At 36.0% G+C, this 15,798-nt stretch overlaps 1 protein-coding gene across 2 annotated transcripts in view; it reads left to right on the top strand.

Moving 5' to 3' along the window:
- LOC123565271 (deleted in malignant brain tumors 1 protein-like) overlaps positions 1 to 15,798 on the top strand; it is a 108,726-nt gene that overhangs the window by 34,661 nt on the left and 58,267 nt on the right. For both annotated transcript variants that reach the window (XM_053550153.1, XM_053550154.1), the window contains exons 9-20: positions 3,474 to 3,788; positions 5,084 to 5,269; positions 5,803 to 5,940; positions 6,346 to 6,499; positions 8,188 to 8,348; positions 8,874 to 9,038; positions 9,523 to 9,687; positions 10,577 to 10,744; positions 11,143 to 11,286; positions 11,788 to 11,973; positions 13,811 to 13,948; positions 15,343 to 15,651. In XM_053550153.1, coding sequence (XP_053406128.1) covers positions 3,474 to 3,788; positions 5,084 to 5,269; positions 5,803 to 5,940; positions 6,346 to 6,499; positions 8,188 to 8,348; positions 8,874 to 9,038; positions 9,523 to 9,687; positions 10,577 to 10,744; positions 11,143 to 11,286; positions 11,788 to 11,973; positions 13,811 to 13,948; positions 15,343 to 15,651 — 2,229 coding nt within the window. The remainder of the gene's footprint in view (positions 1 to 3,473; positions 3,789 to 5,083; positions 5,270 to 5,802; positions 5,941 to 6,345; positions 6,500 to 8,187; positions 8,349 to 8,873; positions 9,039 to 9,522; positions 9,688 to 10,576; positions 10,745 to 11,142; positions 11,287 to 11,787; positions 11,974 to 13,810; positions 13,949 to 15,342; positions 15,652 to 15,798) is intronic.

Below are 15,798 nucleotides of genomic sequence, written 5' to 3'. Positions count from 1 at the left end.
AATGTAGATTGATGTTATCAAATAAATTAGTATGCTTTTCTCCATCCACTTTTCAATGAAATAAATCAATTTTTGTAGAATGTAATTTGGTAAACATTTGAAGAAAATGGCGTAACTGCATCAAGGGGAAACAACTTCAATGCAACTAAATATAAGTGTTATGATTTATTATAGACGATGTGTGCGTAGTATGTATTTATTTTGATTAAAATCCATCTGAGAACAATCTAGGACTGGAATTATATAAGCATTTATACACTTTTACGTCTGTAAAAAGTAGCGCACCAAAAAATTTTGGATTGATTTTTTCCAATGGGGCAAGCGCAATTAGCCAAAAACGTTCTGAAAACATACGAGCGGCAAATCAGATAAACAACTTTTTAATTTGGTGAGGCTTTAATGAGTTAACATAATGAGCATTAAAGCCTTTATAAAACATGATAGAGTGGTGTTTTGCTTAAGAGTATTCAAATAACAGTGAGAGTTATTATTCTTCTCATTCGGGCGCTGTTGAGGCATTATCTTGGTAATTATTTCATGTATTACAAAATGTAATGCAACGAAGTTCAAATAAGGCTTTTCAATTATCCAAGTTAGAAAGCTCCAGGATTAATTCAAAATGAAAAAGAATATATTTTTACACTGCATGCAAGGTGCAGCTCAGAAATCACTAAGATGTAAGCTTCACAAATGAACATTGCAAATAGTTTGGCAAATTTTTATTGTTCAGAATACCGGTAATCTGAACTATTCTATGCTATTAAGATAAAAGTTACTCGGAAATCAAGTTCTTGCCTCCAAAAAAAAAAAAAATGTACAAATCCTTTCTGCATGAAGTCCCTCCCGCGTATATGAAGTTTACTTCAGACTTTAACTTATAAAAAAAAACTAAGTATAAATGCCAAAAGAAATTGTACAAGTCTTTCCCGCGTATATGAAGTGTACTGCACAAATTTCAAAGTATCTGCGGTGTACATGCAGTGTACTATTTTCTTGTACAAGTCCCTCCTGCGTACATGCAGTGTACTCCTTAAATTTTCAGAGTCTGTGCTGCGTACTTCTTGGTCTCAAACTCAAACTCAAACTCTTTTATTCTCTCAATTCATGGCATACATGAAAACATGAGGTAAAACATATAACATTTTATAATCGAGGCTCTTTATATAAACAGTTATATTTATGTGTATTTAAGTAAAGAAAATATTCACTACAACAATGATTGAAGTGTACTAGTAACCTCCTGCGTACATCAGGGTTTTCCCTCGGTTTTTTTATTTGGGAGTCCATGGACTCCCATGGCTGCTAATTTAAGGGTCCCTAATAATTTTTGGGGGTCCACAAATTATTGATCTTGAAAATGCACATTATTACTAAAAAAATTTATCCTAAAACCGAATGAACTTGTATCTTTTTAATTTAGATAGCAGCTGATTCAATATTTCGGAATGGTATCTGTCAAAATGTCATGAGCTTCTCAATCCAGACTGATAACAAAAGGTGTGACAGTCTTTTTGTTATCATCAACTAGCCAGTAATTACCGGCAATTAAGTGTCACCTCGTGTCAGTTATGTTGTTCACAGTTTGATCTCGGTTAAAGATAATACTCGATCCTTAATTAGTATAATAATTTTTGTGATTTATTAATATTTTTTCATCAAAATACTTTAAATTTATATGAAATTAATTTTGTTTAATAGAAAAATAAACCATTCGATCTTTTACGGAACGTAACGGCAATCTTAGATTTTAGCGGTGTCAGTTAGCGCGGAGAGTAGTTTCCCTTTACCAAAATGGCGAACATCGGTAACAAAACTTGTTTCGAAGTTGGAAAATCGTCTATACCTGTGTATAATGAGCACCCACGATTCGGGGATGGTCCCGGTGGTAAAAAACTGCGCATTTTATGTGGGTATCTGCGCAAAGGAGGCTTCAGTGCAAAGGAGTTTCGTGACCGATTTTGCGGGTCCAGTGGACGCAGAGGCACTACAAAATGCGAGTTCAAAGCAGTCAAAGCGCGTCAGGGACGCAGAAAACCTGCGTCCGGGAAAACCCTGGTACATGCTGTGTACTCGTCGAAATAGTACACGGCATGTACGCGGCATGCGGTGTATGTAAAATGTACTCCTCTGGCGTACTATTGTGTTTGCGGCATATACACAGCAAATACACAGCATGTACGCCACAGAGGCTTGCTTCTGTAAGGGTAAACGGCCGCCTCTGCTTGATGGCACTTTTTTTCATCAAAGTCAATCTTGATTTCATAATCATATTATTCCTATGAAAGTGTGTGTTTCTCTCTTCAAAATGGTACCAAATTTGTGTGGTTTTATCTAAGAAACTGTGAGGTATGCTCAAAAATATTCTACTTCGAAGAATTCAAGAGTGCTAAAATCCAAGTCAGGAAACTGGTTGCAAGAGTTATCTATTCATGGAACTCAAACTCATTAGATTAGATCCATCTTCTTTTGTGTAATAATTGCTAAGTGATAAGTTTATATTACTGGATACTTAAACATTGTATACTCTAATATGTATTAGAGAGACTCACATTTTATTTTCAAATGACCCGCTATTGGCAGTGATTCTCTGTTGGCGAGTTGACTGTATTAAAACCAATCCCTGTGTCTTAAATATTTTTTTAAACTCAGCAACATGTTTGTTTTCAAAATTAAATAAATTCAGAATATAATTGAATAAGATAAACTTCTAGTAGTAAATTACCTGAAAAAAAAATCATTTATCATGTATTTGAAAATCTTTGAAAATGGTCTGAAGTAAGCAACTGTTGACAGGCCTTCAGATATCATCGTTAATTTGTTTTATGTTATATAGGGTGTTTATCTCAATGAGACCTCTCTCACACTGTTGCTGCTATTTTTGTTTTCTATTTGCACAGTGCGTTTGTCCAGAGGAGATCACTCTCATGGTGTTGCTGCTATTTTTGTTTTCTATTTGCACAGTGCGTTTGTCCAGAGGAGATCACTCTCATGGTGTTGCTGCTATTTTTGTTTTCTATTTGCACAGTGCGTTTGTCCAGAGGAGACCACTCTCATGGTGTTGCTGCTATTTTTGTTTTCTATTTGCACAGTGCGTTTGTCCAGAGGAGATCACTCCCACAGTGTTGCTGCTATTTTTGTTTTCTATTTGCACAGTGCGTTTGTCCAGAGGAGATCACTCTCATGGTGTTACTGCTATTTTTGTTTTCTATTTGCACAGTGCGTTTGTCCAGAGGAGATCACTCTCATGGTGCTGCTGCTATTTTTGTTTTCTATTTGCACAGTGCGTTTGTCCAGAGGAGATCACTCCCACAGTGTTGCTGCTATTTTTGTTTTCTATTTGCACAGTGCGTTTCTCCAGAGGAGATCACTCTTATGGTGTTACTGCTATTTTTGTTTTCTATTTGCACAGTGCGTTTGTCCAGAGGAGATCACTCTCATGGTGTTGCTGCTATTTTTGTTTTCTATTTGCACAGTGCGTTTGTCCAGAGGAGACCACTCTCATGGTGTTGTACAGATCATGGAGGAGAATTGGTCAGTACTTTGTGGTGAAGGTTTTAAAGACAAGGAGGCTAGGATAGTGTGTACTCAGTTAGGTTTCCAAGATGGTATGGCCCTTGCTATGGGCTCATTTGGCACATTCTACGGGAAATATGTGCGACCAAATGTCTCGTGTAATGGGACAGAAAAGTCAATATTGGAATGTTCGTACGATAAATTCCGAGCATGTCAGAAAGATTCTTTCCTTGGGTATGCAGTGGTATCCTGCTTCAACGGATCACTAAGCACAAGTGAGTGTAACTTTTCTTTAACATTTTAATGATAATTATTCATACTTATTTAATACATAAATATTCATGATTCTCATTAAACAAATAATATAAACTATTATGGACTTGCCAAAACAAAGTGTGCTCAGAATTTTCAATATTCAGCTGTTATGATTGGCCTGTATATACAAAATCTCTTAAACCAAGAGGCAATTTTTTTAAATTGCACATTTAGCTTCGAATTCAAGAGAATTTCATAGGCAAAGTCATGAGCTGGCTTTGGACAGCAATGTTTAAAAGTGCACTTCTTGATTGAGAAAAAACATGGACTACTTTTCTGTATATTTAAATGTGGAAAGAATTGTTTAAACACCATGTAAACCGTTTCACTTCTTATTCAATTTCTGGTAATTTTCATATGCCTGTTTTGAAAAAAACAGACATATTATTTGATGGCATGTGTGTCTGCCCATCTGTCTGTTGTCTGCCCCTCATAATTCTTGTCAGAAGCATCATTCAATAACCATTCAAGGTATTGACTCTAAACATGCATGTAGGTAGGTGGTGATGAGAAGATATGCAGAGCTCATGAACCAGGTCTAAAAGTCAAAGGTCAGGGTCACAAATGGAGCTCAAATATCAAATTTTACCCTCACAGTTGGTGTCCGAAGCATAACTTAATAAATATTCAAGATATTGACTTTAAACTCGGCATATAGGTGATGAGAGGATATGCATAGCGTATATGCCAAGTTGGTAGGTCAAAGATAAAGGCCACAAATGGAGCTCAAAGGTCAAAATTGTCCTTCATATTTTGTGTCCGGAGCATAACTAAATAACTGTTTAGGTATTGACTTCAGTGGTGGCATATATGTAGATGGCAATGAGACAATGTGCATAGTGCATGAACTAGGCCTGTAGGTCAAAGGTCAAGGTCACAGCAAGGTCATATCTGTCAGTCATATTTTGCCAAGAGCATAACTAAATAACCATTGAAGGTAATAACTTCATACTTGGCATATAGGTAAATTGTGATGAGACGATGTGCAGAGTGCATAACTCGATAAGTAGGTCAAAGGTCAAGGTCACAAATTGAGTTCAAATCTGACCTTTGTATTTTGTTTTTAGAGCACAACTTCAAACCTATTCAAGGTGTTGACTTTAACTTGGAATATAGGTGGGTGGTGATGAGATGATTTGATGAGTTCACGATAGGACTGATTTAACCAAACAACAAAAAACTGAAACAGTACTTTATTAATCTGTCTTGAATACTATATAATGAAACATTGTATATGTATGTATTCATTCTATAGAGAAACAAATGAAACTAGAAGGTGGTGAAGGTTCAACAATGGGCAATCAGACAGGACGGGTAACAGTACAGCAGTATGGTATCTGGGGCCGCGTTTGTCCCAATGCCTGGGATGACAATGATGCAACTGTTGTCTGTAAGATGCTGGGATATCTTGGTGGGGTGGCCTATAAATATACATCAGCAGGTAGACTACATTCCATTTTTTTTCTTCTAATTTTGTGTTATTCATCTGTGTTTGTGCACTCATCTCTGTGAACATAAGTATTTAGTTTCAATCTTTTGTTTTATTTGGAAGATTTCTTTGATAACAAATTACAAAATATCAAAAATTGTGCATGATGTTAGTAACGTTGAGACCAAGACGTAGGAGGATATGCCTGAAGAATTGTTAATTTCTCCAGTATTAACAGATTAAACACCTTGATTTTGTAGTGCGCATACTAAGTAGGGTATGAGGATGAATGTATTTACTAGTAGCTGAAATCAGTCATGTAAACTCCATTCCTAACAATGGCTTAAATAAGAGCATTAGTTTCCATTAAACATAGGGTCGCTCAAAAGCTCTACAAAGCTTATGTTCATTGTTTCACAAAGCTAATGTAAATAAAATATACCTTACCATTTAATGGGAATCAGAAAAATCAAAACACAACAAATATACACACTGAAGCTAAATTAATGCATTTGTATTTATATAGGGTTTTTATTATGTTCCAGGATATGGACCTTACACACTTGGTAAAGTTGGTTGCTATGGAAACGAATCATCACTATTTGACTGTCCAGTGAGTAGTGGACTATGTGATGCTAAGTTCTCATCAGGAGATGCTGGTGTTTTGTGTTATACAATAAAAAGTAAGTACAAATCCATGTTTTGATTGATAAAAACATGTAGATCAAATTTATCCCTCTATTTTCAGATACTGTACTAAGCAGTTGTTTTAATCCCATCAGCATTAAAGTACATTGTTTTGGCCAAACTTTCTGTTTTATAGTGACAAGAATTCATTGATTTCAAAAAATTATGGATAATTTAAAATGTGAAATTTATTCATTGATTTTGTTGGTCAAAGTAATATTGAAATTCAAAAATTTAGTGCCCAATGAACAAAAATGATTTCAAAATATGAATTTTGCAGTGAATTTAATTCTTACTTTGGTGTGAAATAGGTTAAAATCTCACCTCTTTACCCGGTAATACATATGTGTGAAACATAACTAAACTTTATGTGTCATTCAGTCATGACTTTGTGTTTTTAGAGCCGGCCTTGCGTTTAGTTGGATCTGCAAACTCGGGACATTTAGAAATCATTCTGGATAGTTTCAAAGGAACAATCTGCGACTTTGGTTGGTCACGTTATGATGCTAGTGTTGCATGTAAACAACTCGGATTTCAAGATGGTGAGCCACGGAGGTAATAATCTTGAGTGTTAGCAGCGATGCAGTTTTAGCTTGACAATATGAAGTATATGGGCAACTATGCTACTCAACCCTGTATCAGCATCTGCATCGGCAGCTAGTTTAAAACTTGAAGCACCTTCATTTTATCTCAGTTGTTACTTGATTGATTTATTTCAAACTTAATACAGTTCTTTTATTCATCATCACCCACATCATATGACAGATTGGTCGGAACTGTTGCACCAAATTCTTATGAATAATGCACCTTGCTAAGACTTCTGAGGTGCTGCCCTCTTTCTCTTGTGTTACAGGCTGAATATACTTCAAACTTAACAGTTGTTACACATCATTACATACATTATATGACACAAGGGCCATAACTCTTACACAAATATTTCACCGAGTTATTGCCCTTAGATTATTCAACAATAGTATACTATAGTACAGTTCTTGTCCGGAGTATTTCTCTGCAACCACTGGTTTGAATTTAGTGAAACTTCGTAGGAAGTTTCACTCTTAAGAGGAGATGTGCATGTTATCTTTGTGTTCTGGCTCCATGATTTTTCACTGAGTTATTGCCCTTAGATTATTCAACAGTAGTATACTATAGTACAATTCTTGTCCATAGCATTTCTCAGCAACCATTGGTTGGAATTTAGCCATGCTTCACAGGAAGGTTCATCATCAAGGGGAGATGGGCATTATTATCTTCTTGCATTTGGAATATTAATCACGCCACTGATATCTCTAATGTCCTCTGATTTGCCCTGTTTCACTATGAAGCATCAAAATAGTCCAGCGGGCTGTCTCCTCTGACAGTTCTTATTAAAGTTAGAAGTTATTCTTTTAAAATTTGGGGAAAACAATTCTTCCACATTATATTGTTTGTCAAAGTAGGTATATTATGGTTAAAATAATTATTTATTATTTTATCAATTATTCTGCATGTAGGCATTGTAATGCAGGGGCACTAAAGAAAGTACTAGTGGTAGAAATAACTATAATCGTGCAATAACATATTTTTTTTTAGGTAAATTTGAGGATTGATCAAACTTGGAAAAGTAATGTTTACTGAGGGTTGAACCTGAGGTTAATATTTTTCCAGAATGATAACTGTCAAGCATTAATTCCAGTAACTAGCAGAGTTTTTGTGAAAAGTGTATCCCATCCAAACATTGGCAGAATTTGGAAGATTTTTTCTGTATCATTTGATGTCTTAACTTGTATGATATCACATCGCCCTGAAGTCACTGCTGAATTTTGCTGCTTGTGATTCACACACCTGTTTGAAGTGTCTTGGCCCAACCTACAAGTTATTTGTTATAGTGTATTATTGCTACTCATGTGACAGTGTGTAGACCAATAGAAATGAATGAAAAGATCCACTGTAGATTGGCTCTGTCCATCTGCTTATGGTTTGCAAAGTTCTTGTAAATACTGTGAAATTATTTCATTTGGTGGGCATAATATTTTGTGAGATTGGCAAAAGTCAACATTTTTGGGAGGCTTGAAATTATATATTTCAAATTTAAAGAGAAAAGGACAGGAAAATTTGCATATTCTTCAGGATTAAATGTCACAGATTGTCATGTCAAAGAAACCTGTAAAAATTAGTCCCTCCAAAAAAAAAAATGATTTCACAGAATAAGGTAACTTATTTTATATGAAAATGAAAATTAAACACACTTTTTGTATTGCTAGTCACTATCCTTCTAATGGAGCTACAGTGGTGATGTCATCAATGGGTTGCTATGGTGAGGAAAGTTCTATATTCATGTGCCGTAACCCAGGTTGGCAGAAAAATATTGATGAGAGGTGTTACGAGGCTAATAGAAATGCAGGGGTCTTCTGTTACAATAACGGTAAGATTGATTTTAAAGCCTTTTCTTGGATAACTTAAAGAAAGTATAGACATTGTTGTTTCCTTCTTAAAGAATGCTAAAAACAGAATTTTAGACACATGTACCACGAGCCATTGGTTTAGATCCTGTGACAGAGGTAATTTGCTTGAAGTCTTCAAAGAAGCAAGTAGATAAGATCTATAGCAATGTTTTTATTTTAGCAATGGGATAGCAAAATACCATTCTCTTTAACTTTGAATGTTAAAGTTCTTGCAAGTAAGAATCTTTTTAAATTCTTGCATGAGGTATTTTACAGGAGATTGCATTATTGACGAAATATAACCCTGCATTAAGCAGCCAACCTAGGAAGCTACATCTGGCACTTAAGGCAGGTGGCTGCTTTAGACAAGTTAAAAACTGAACAAAATTCAATATAGAAAGTAGTCTGACTGCTTAAGGCAAGTGTCCACTTAATACAGGTGACTGCTTATAACAGGTGACTGCCAATGCAGGTTGAACTGTATTATCAAACTTACACTATTGCAGTGCGTATATCTGGTGGGCAGAACAATGAGAATATGACTGCTGGGAAAGTTGAAATGTATAGCCATGGCAATTGGGTAACCATGTGTGCTAAAGGATTTGATGCTAAAGATGCTCATGTTGTCTGCAGAGAACTGGGCTTTCCAAACAGCAAAGATCTTGTACCAGGTAAGGTTTTTATATCTCTAGGTACAAGGTATATTTTGGCATAAAACTGTTTTGGTTTGTATCTGAAACAGACACACACAGTACTTATACTTATACACTGTTCATGAGTTCTGTTCCCAGGGAACTGTTCAAAGGAGTCATATTCTTGAAGCATCTTAATTTTAAGCTATAAATGACTACTTTTTATCAGACTCTTATTAAAAACATTGAGGCATTATTATTCCAGCAGAATAGAGTTCTTCACTTCTTACAGTGTTGCTAGAGATAGGCTTCAATTACTGAAAGTTTGAAACAAAATTCTGGTCTTAGAGAACATAGTCATGTAAATAGAGCAGTTTATCCAGAAATCTTCTTTATATGATATTAATAATTATATAATATTTTCTAGCTGTATTAAGTAAAATGACCTTACACAGAAAAGCATTATGCTATTTGTAGCAAGTCTACAGTTTCTTAATCCGGAATATACATTACTTTTCCACAGGAGCATTTGGCAGGAGGTATTATTCTGAATATGTTCTTGGGTTTAACTGTACTGGCAAAGAGGCGACAATAGCTAACTGTGGGTATGAGGAGACAGGAGAGTGTAAAGACAGATCATCCAACTATGCCTCTGTACTGTGTTCTAAACTAGCTATAGATAATTCAGGTAATTGTGTTTGTTCAGGTTTTGTACAGACCTTGAATAGTCCTTGAATTAGATGGAAGTCCTTAAAAACTACTTGAAAATTACTAAAATTACTAAACAAAAAATCCTGAAAAGTTGTTGAATTTTAAAAATACTGCTTGGATTTTACCCGCAACTCCTTGAAAAATATTCTGTCATGGACTTGTTTTGTGTTAAGAATGAATCTTTCAAAAAAGAAACAAAAAATGAAGATAATTTGAAAGAAAGTTATCTGTTGTTACCGTAAAATGCATAACATAACAATTAAAATTTTCATTTTATGGAAAAAATAGCGTCAAGATTTAGTGAATAATGATGATTAGGAAAAGCAGATGTGTGTACTTGAATAAACTGAACACCAATGAGACCATAAACCTTGGCAAAATAAATTTAAAACTGACAGAAAAAAGTGCATATGTTATTGTAGGCATAAAATGTTATGAAGGGGGATTGTGTACTGAAAAGCCTCAGCAACAGCAGTACAAATCTTATGATGTGATAATGTCATTATTTGTACACATTTAAATTACGTATACATTTTACAATGAGGATGAATAAAATCTGTTTGGAGTATGTTGTTTCGTGAAAAGTAGTTCTTGAAAATTAAAAAAAAAAGAAAACTTGAAAAGCTGTTGAAATGTACTTGAATTTTGTCCCTGTTTTTGAAATATACTAGTAAAATAGTTCTGCAGAGTGGATTTTAGGGAAAGTATAATTATTTAAGGCATATTTTGGCATTTCACAGATATTTAGTATTTTCTCTTAAAAAAGCAAAATTAAAATCTTAAATTGACTGTTGCTGTGATAAGAAATTGTCGCTTAAGAATAGTTGATTTAAGGTAAAGACGTTATCCTGTTGTGACTTTTTCAGATATAAATATTCTGCCCTTCACCAATTTCCCGGCAACAGTTGTGGTAGAGAAGCACGGAATGAATGGTACGATTTGTGCCGAGGGATGGGACAATAAAGATGCAGATGTGTTATGTCGACAGCTTGGCTACTCTGGTGGTGGTGTTTCATTTGGACCATTATACTCTGGTAAGAACATTTCTGTTAAGTATTACCCTACCCAGTTACTGTAAAATCATAAGTATTATTGCAGGGACTAGTGTTTGTGGATTTAGTGGTTACATAGGTCCACAAAATTCAGCCCCAGCGAACATGCAAAATTCTCATTCATTTTATCCTCAAGACTTGAAATCCACAAAGTTACATTCCAGTGAATAGCCATTTTGGCCAAAACTACTAAATGTTATGCTCATGAACTTAAATGACTTGTGTATATACATAGCCCGTGTCAGTAGCCTCGACTATCATGACATCGTGATATTGGGAGACAAAATATTAAATAAAATGTTTTTTAGAAAATTGTTTTATTGCAATTCAATTTTCAATATACATGTATACATATTTTATTGTTCTATTTATTATTTCAGGATCAAGTACCCCTATCTGGATGACCAGTGTGGAATGCAAGGGCAATGAGCCCAGTATACAGAAATGTAAATTTAAGGAAACGCCCACAAGTGGTTGCTTATCCAATCATATGGCAGCTAGGGTCTACTGTTATGAAGGACCAGGTTAGTTATCTGGTATAAATTATGTACAGTTCAGTTTTAAGATGTCAGGCTATGATAGAAGTGGTCAAGACTTTGACTTTAGTCTCTGCCAAAATTTTTCTAAGTCTTACTTATAAGACTTTAAACTGAGGCCATTGTTTAGTGTACCAAAGAACAAGGGAAGATTCTGGAATTGGAGCATGCAACTGACACCTCTTGATGTAGTGTTTTTAATACGAGAGACTAATTAGCATGCAAGTTTTGTAGTACTTGGCATTAAATTGAACAAGCTTCAGCCATTTCCTTACGGTATTTTAATTCTCATTACTGAAAAAAGATATTTGCTAAATTTCCACTAGGAAGAAGTTAATGCCTTGGTATAATGGGATTATTTGTTCTGATGAGAATTTACTAATGTATTTATATTTGGTAAACTCATACCTGCTAATCATTTGCAAGAATAGACAGTGACAAAGGTTTTAAAATGAATATTGTATTAGATTTAAACATCTGGATTTACAGGATTCCAGGTGAGGCTGGTGAATGGCAGTTCTCCGGCGGAGGGGCGTGTACAGGTGTCATATGGTGGAGAATGGGGTACAATCTGTGACTCGTACTGGGCAAATAATGATGCTAGAGTTGTTTGTCGACAACTGGGGTACCTAGATGGCGTTGCTCAGCCAAACTCTTTCTATGGTCCAGGCACTGGTAAGAACATCATACTTGAACCATTTTCTCAAAAACAGAGGACTATGGGTAAAGTTCATTTTGCCCTGTGTGTGTATATGTCTGATACATACCTCGACACAACTGTTACCCAAGCTTATATAGCATGACTTACGATTTTATGTTTGATTGGCTTCTTGCAGAGTAATTTACCTCACAACAGTTTAAAGAATTAACTGTTTCTGTTCAAATTCTTTTTCAATTATGTTTTAGGATTGAGAGCAAAATAGGCACAAGTGCTTCTTAAAACATATTCACTTTGACCACTTTCACCCTCACCCCAGAAGTTTATGATTAATCAATGTACTATTTAGTTGGGTGTATTGCTCCTTTTTATACGCCCGTTTGAAAAACGGGACGTATTATGGGAACGCCCCTGGCGGGCGGATGGGCGGGCGGGCGGTTGGCGTCCACAGACCTTGTCTGGAGCATATCTTCTACATGCATGAAGGGATTTTGATGAAACTTGGCACAGTTGTTCACCCTCATGAGACGGAGTGTCATGCGCAAGAACCAGGTCCCTAGGTCTAAGGTCAAGGTCACACTTAGAGGTCAAAGGTCAAATTCAAGTAGGACTTTGTCTGGAGCATATCTTTTTCATGCATAGAGGGATTTTGATGAAAACTGGCACAATTGTTTATCATCATAAGACGGAGTGTCGTGCGCAAGAACCAGGTCCCTAGGTCTAAGGTCAAGGTCACACTTAGAGGTCAAAGGATACAAGAATGAAAACTTTGTCCGGAGCATATCTTCTTCATGCATAGAGGGATTTTGATGAAAGTTGGCACAATTGTGCATCATCATGAGACGGAGTGTCTTGCGCAAGAACCAGGTCCCTAGGTCTAAGGTCAAGGTCACACATAGAGGTCAAAGGATACAAGAATTAAAACTTTGTCCGGAGCATTTCTTCTTCATGCATGGAGGGATTTTGATATAACTTGGCACAAATGTTCACCACCACAAGACAGAGTGTCATGCGCAAGAACCAGGTCCCTAGGTCTAAGGTCAAGGTCACACTTAGAGGCCAAAGGTCAGATACAAGAATGACTGTCCGAAGCATTTCTTCTTCATGCATAGAGGGATTTTGATGTAACTTGGCACAATTATACACCATCATGAGACGAAGTGTCATGCGCAGTTCCCTTCTTTAGAATTACTTCCCTTTGTTGTTACTATAAATAGCTTATATTGTAACTTTTTCATTACTAGACATAGGGAAAAATCGAGACCACTTTTCTGTAGTACAACATGCATGTTACATCCAATTTTGAGGTGTATTTTGACCAATCTCTACCTGGTAAGGATTTTTGTGTGGACTTACAATTTTTTTTTTTGGAATTTTTTTTTTTTTTTGGAATTTTTTTTTTTAAATATTAACTTCCCTTAGTTGTTACTATAAATAACTTATATTGTAACTTTTTTATAATTGACCGTAGGGAAAAACCAAGACCACTTTTCTGTGGTACAACATAGTTGTTACTTTCTAATTTTAGGTGTATTTTAAGGTATCTCTACCTGGTTAGGAGTTTTTTTGTGGACTTAGAAAAACAAAAGAATTACAATGATTACTAAACAACCACAAAATTAAAATTACATCTGCAAATACAGGTGCTAGAGTAAAGAAATTTGCTGTGACGGGCGTATATTGTGACATTCTGGCACTCTTGTTTAACAATACAATTATGCTTTTATCATGTAATACAGTTATGTTTTTATCATGTTTTACCATTTTGATTCATAACTTTTATCACAAATTGTAAAGATTGAGCCAGTATGGAACTGAAGATCTGTGAAATCTATTTTTGATTAAATATTCTAGGACCATCCTGGCTGTATTATGTACGCTGTGACGGGGATGAGAAATCTATATGGTCATGTACAAATTCAGGATTTAATGTTAGTCATACTACATGTAGGAATCATAAATATGATGCCAGTGTATACTGCACAGACAGAGGTTAGTTGTTAATTTTCACTCATATCACATGTAGGAACCATAAATATGATGCCAGTGTATACTACACAGACGGTGGTTGATTTTTTATGCCCCCGAAGGGAGGCATATAGTTTTTGAACCATCTGTCGGTCTGTCAGTCTGTCCGCAATTTTCGTGTCCGGTCCATATCTTTGTCATCGATGGATGGATTTTCAAATAACTTGGCATGAATGTGTACCACAGTAAGACGACGTGTCGCGCGCAAGACCCAGGTCCGTAGCTCAAAGGTCAAGGTCACACGTAGACGTTAAAGGTCATTTTTCATGATAGTGCATTCGTGTCCGGTCCATATCTTTGTCATCCATGATTGGATTTTCAAATAACTTGGCTTGAATGTGTACCACAGTAAGACAACATGTCGCGAGCAAGACCCAGGTCCGTAGCTCAAAGGTCAAGGTCACACTTAGACGTTAAAGGTCATATTTCATGTTAGTGCATTTGTGTCCGGTCCATATCTTTATCATCGATGGATGGATTTTCAAATAACTTGGCATGAATTTGTACCACAGTAAGATGAATTGTCGCGCGCAGACCCAGGTCGTAGCTCAAAGGTCAAGGTCACACTTAGACGTTAAAGGTCATTTTTAATGATAGTGCATTCGTGTCCGGTCCATATCTTTGTCATCCATGGATGGATTTTCAAATAACTTGGCATGAATGTGTACCACAGTAAGACGACATGTCGCACGCAAGACCCAGGTCCTTAGCTCAAAGGTCAAAGTCACACTTAGACGTTAAAGGTCAGTTTTATGATAGTGCATTCATGTCCGGTCCATATCTTTGTCATCCATGGATGGATTTTCAATAACTTGGCTTGAATGTGTACCACAGTAAGACGACGTGTCATGCGCAAGACCCAGGTCCGTAGCTCAAAAGTCAAGGTCACACTTAGACGTTAAAGGTCATATTTCATGATAGTGCATTGATGGGCGTGTCCGGTCCATATCTTTGTCATTCATGCATGGATTTTAAAATTATTGGGCATGAATGTGTACCACAGTAAGACGACGTGTCGCGCGCAAGACCCAGGTATGTAGGTCAAAGGTCCTAAACTCTAACATCGGCCATAACTATTCAAAGTGCCATCAGGCATGTGTCATCCTATGGAGACAGCTCTTGTTTTATTGTCAGTCGTAAAACATACAGTATTTCTGTTTTCCATATCTTAACACTCAATTTTTAGTGATAATATATTTTATTGATGTTTATTTGTAACATATATTTTCAATTTGTCACAATGTTCAGCAAAAATAAGAACACATTATTCATAGGTTACAAGTATCATAAGTAACTGGACTGAAGTGTAACTTCAGATTTGACAAAAAGTTCTCAGTTATCAAATTTCACTTTGACAGTGCGACTTGAACCCAATGTCACATACGGAGCTGTGGAGATTTGGAATGATGATAAGTACCAGCTAGTTTGCGCGGATGGATTTGACGATATCGCTGCCAAGGTTGTGTGTAGGTCAGCAGGATTCCAGAATGGAATTAGCGTATGCTGCTCAGCTTTCGGCAAGATGGATTATGAGATTAGTTACCATAGCATCAATTGCCAAGGGGACGAGGCATCTATACTTGACTGCAAATATCAGTCTGGCATAGACCGCTGTCCGAGTAAAAAGTATGCCTCAGTGGCATGCTCTGATCTCCCTGGAAGTGGAGGTAGGTCAAACAATGGTTGATATCTTGTGCTTTGTTAATTTATAAAGACTACACATACATATACATAAATGTATTCACATCAGATTGTGATATGAGTATGTTTTATTAACAGGGCCTGTTTATGTTTCTGAGTTCTGATTTGTCAAT

The sequence above is a fragment of the Mercenaria mercenaria genome, chromosome 8, assembly GCF_021730395.1.
Source record: "Mercenaria mercenaria strain notata chromosome 8, MADL_Memer_1, whole genome shotgun sequence".
NCBI lineage: Eukaryota > Metazoa > Mollusca > Bivalvia > Venerida > Veneridae > Mercenaria > Mercenaria mercenaria.
Note: the sequence above shows the minus strand (reverse complement) of the source record. Positions and strands in the feature narration are given on the sequence as shown.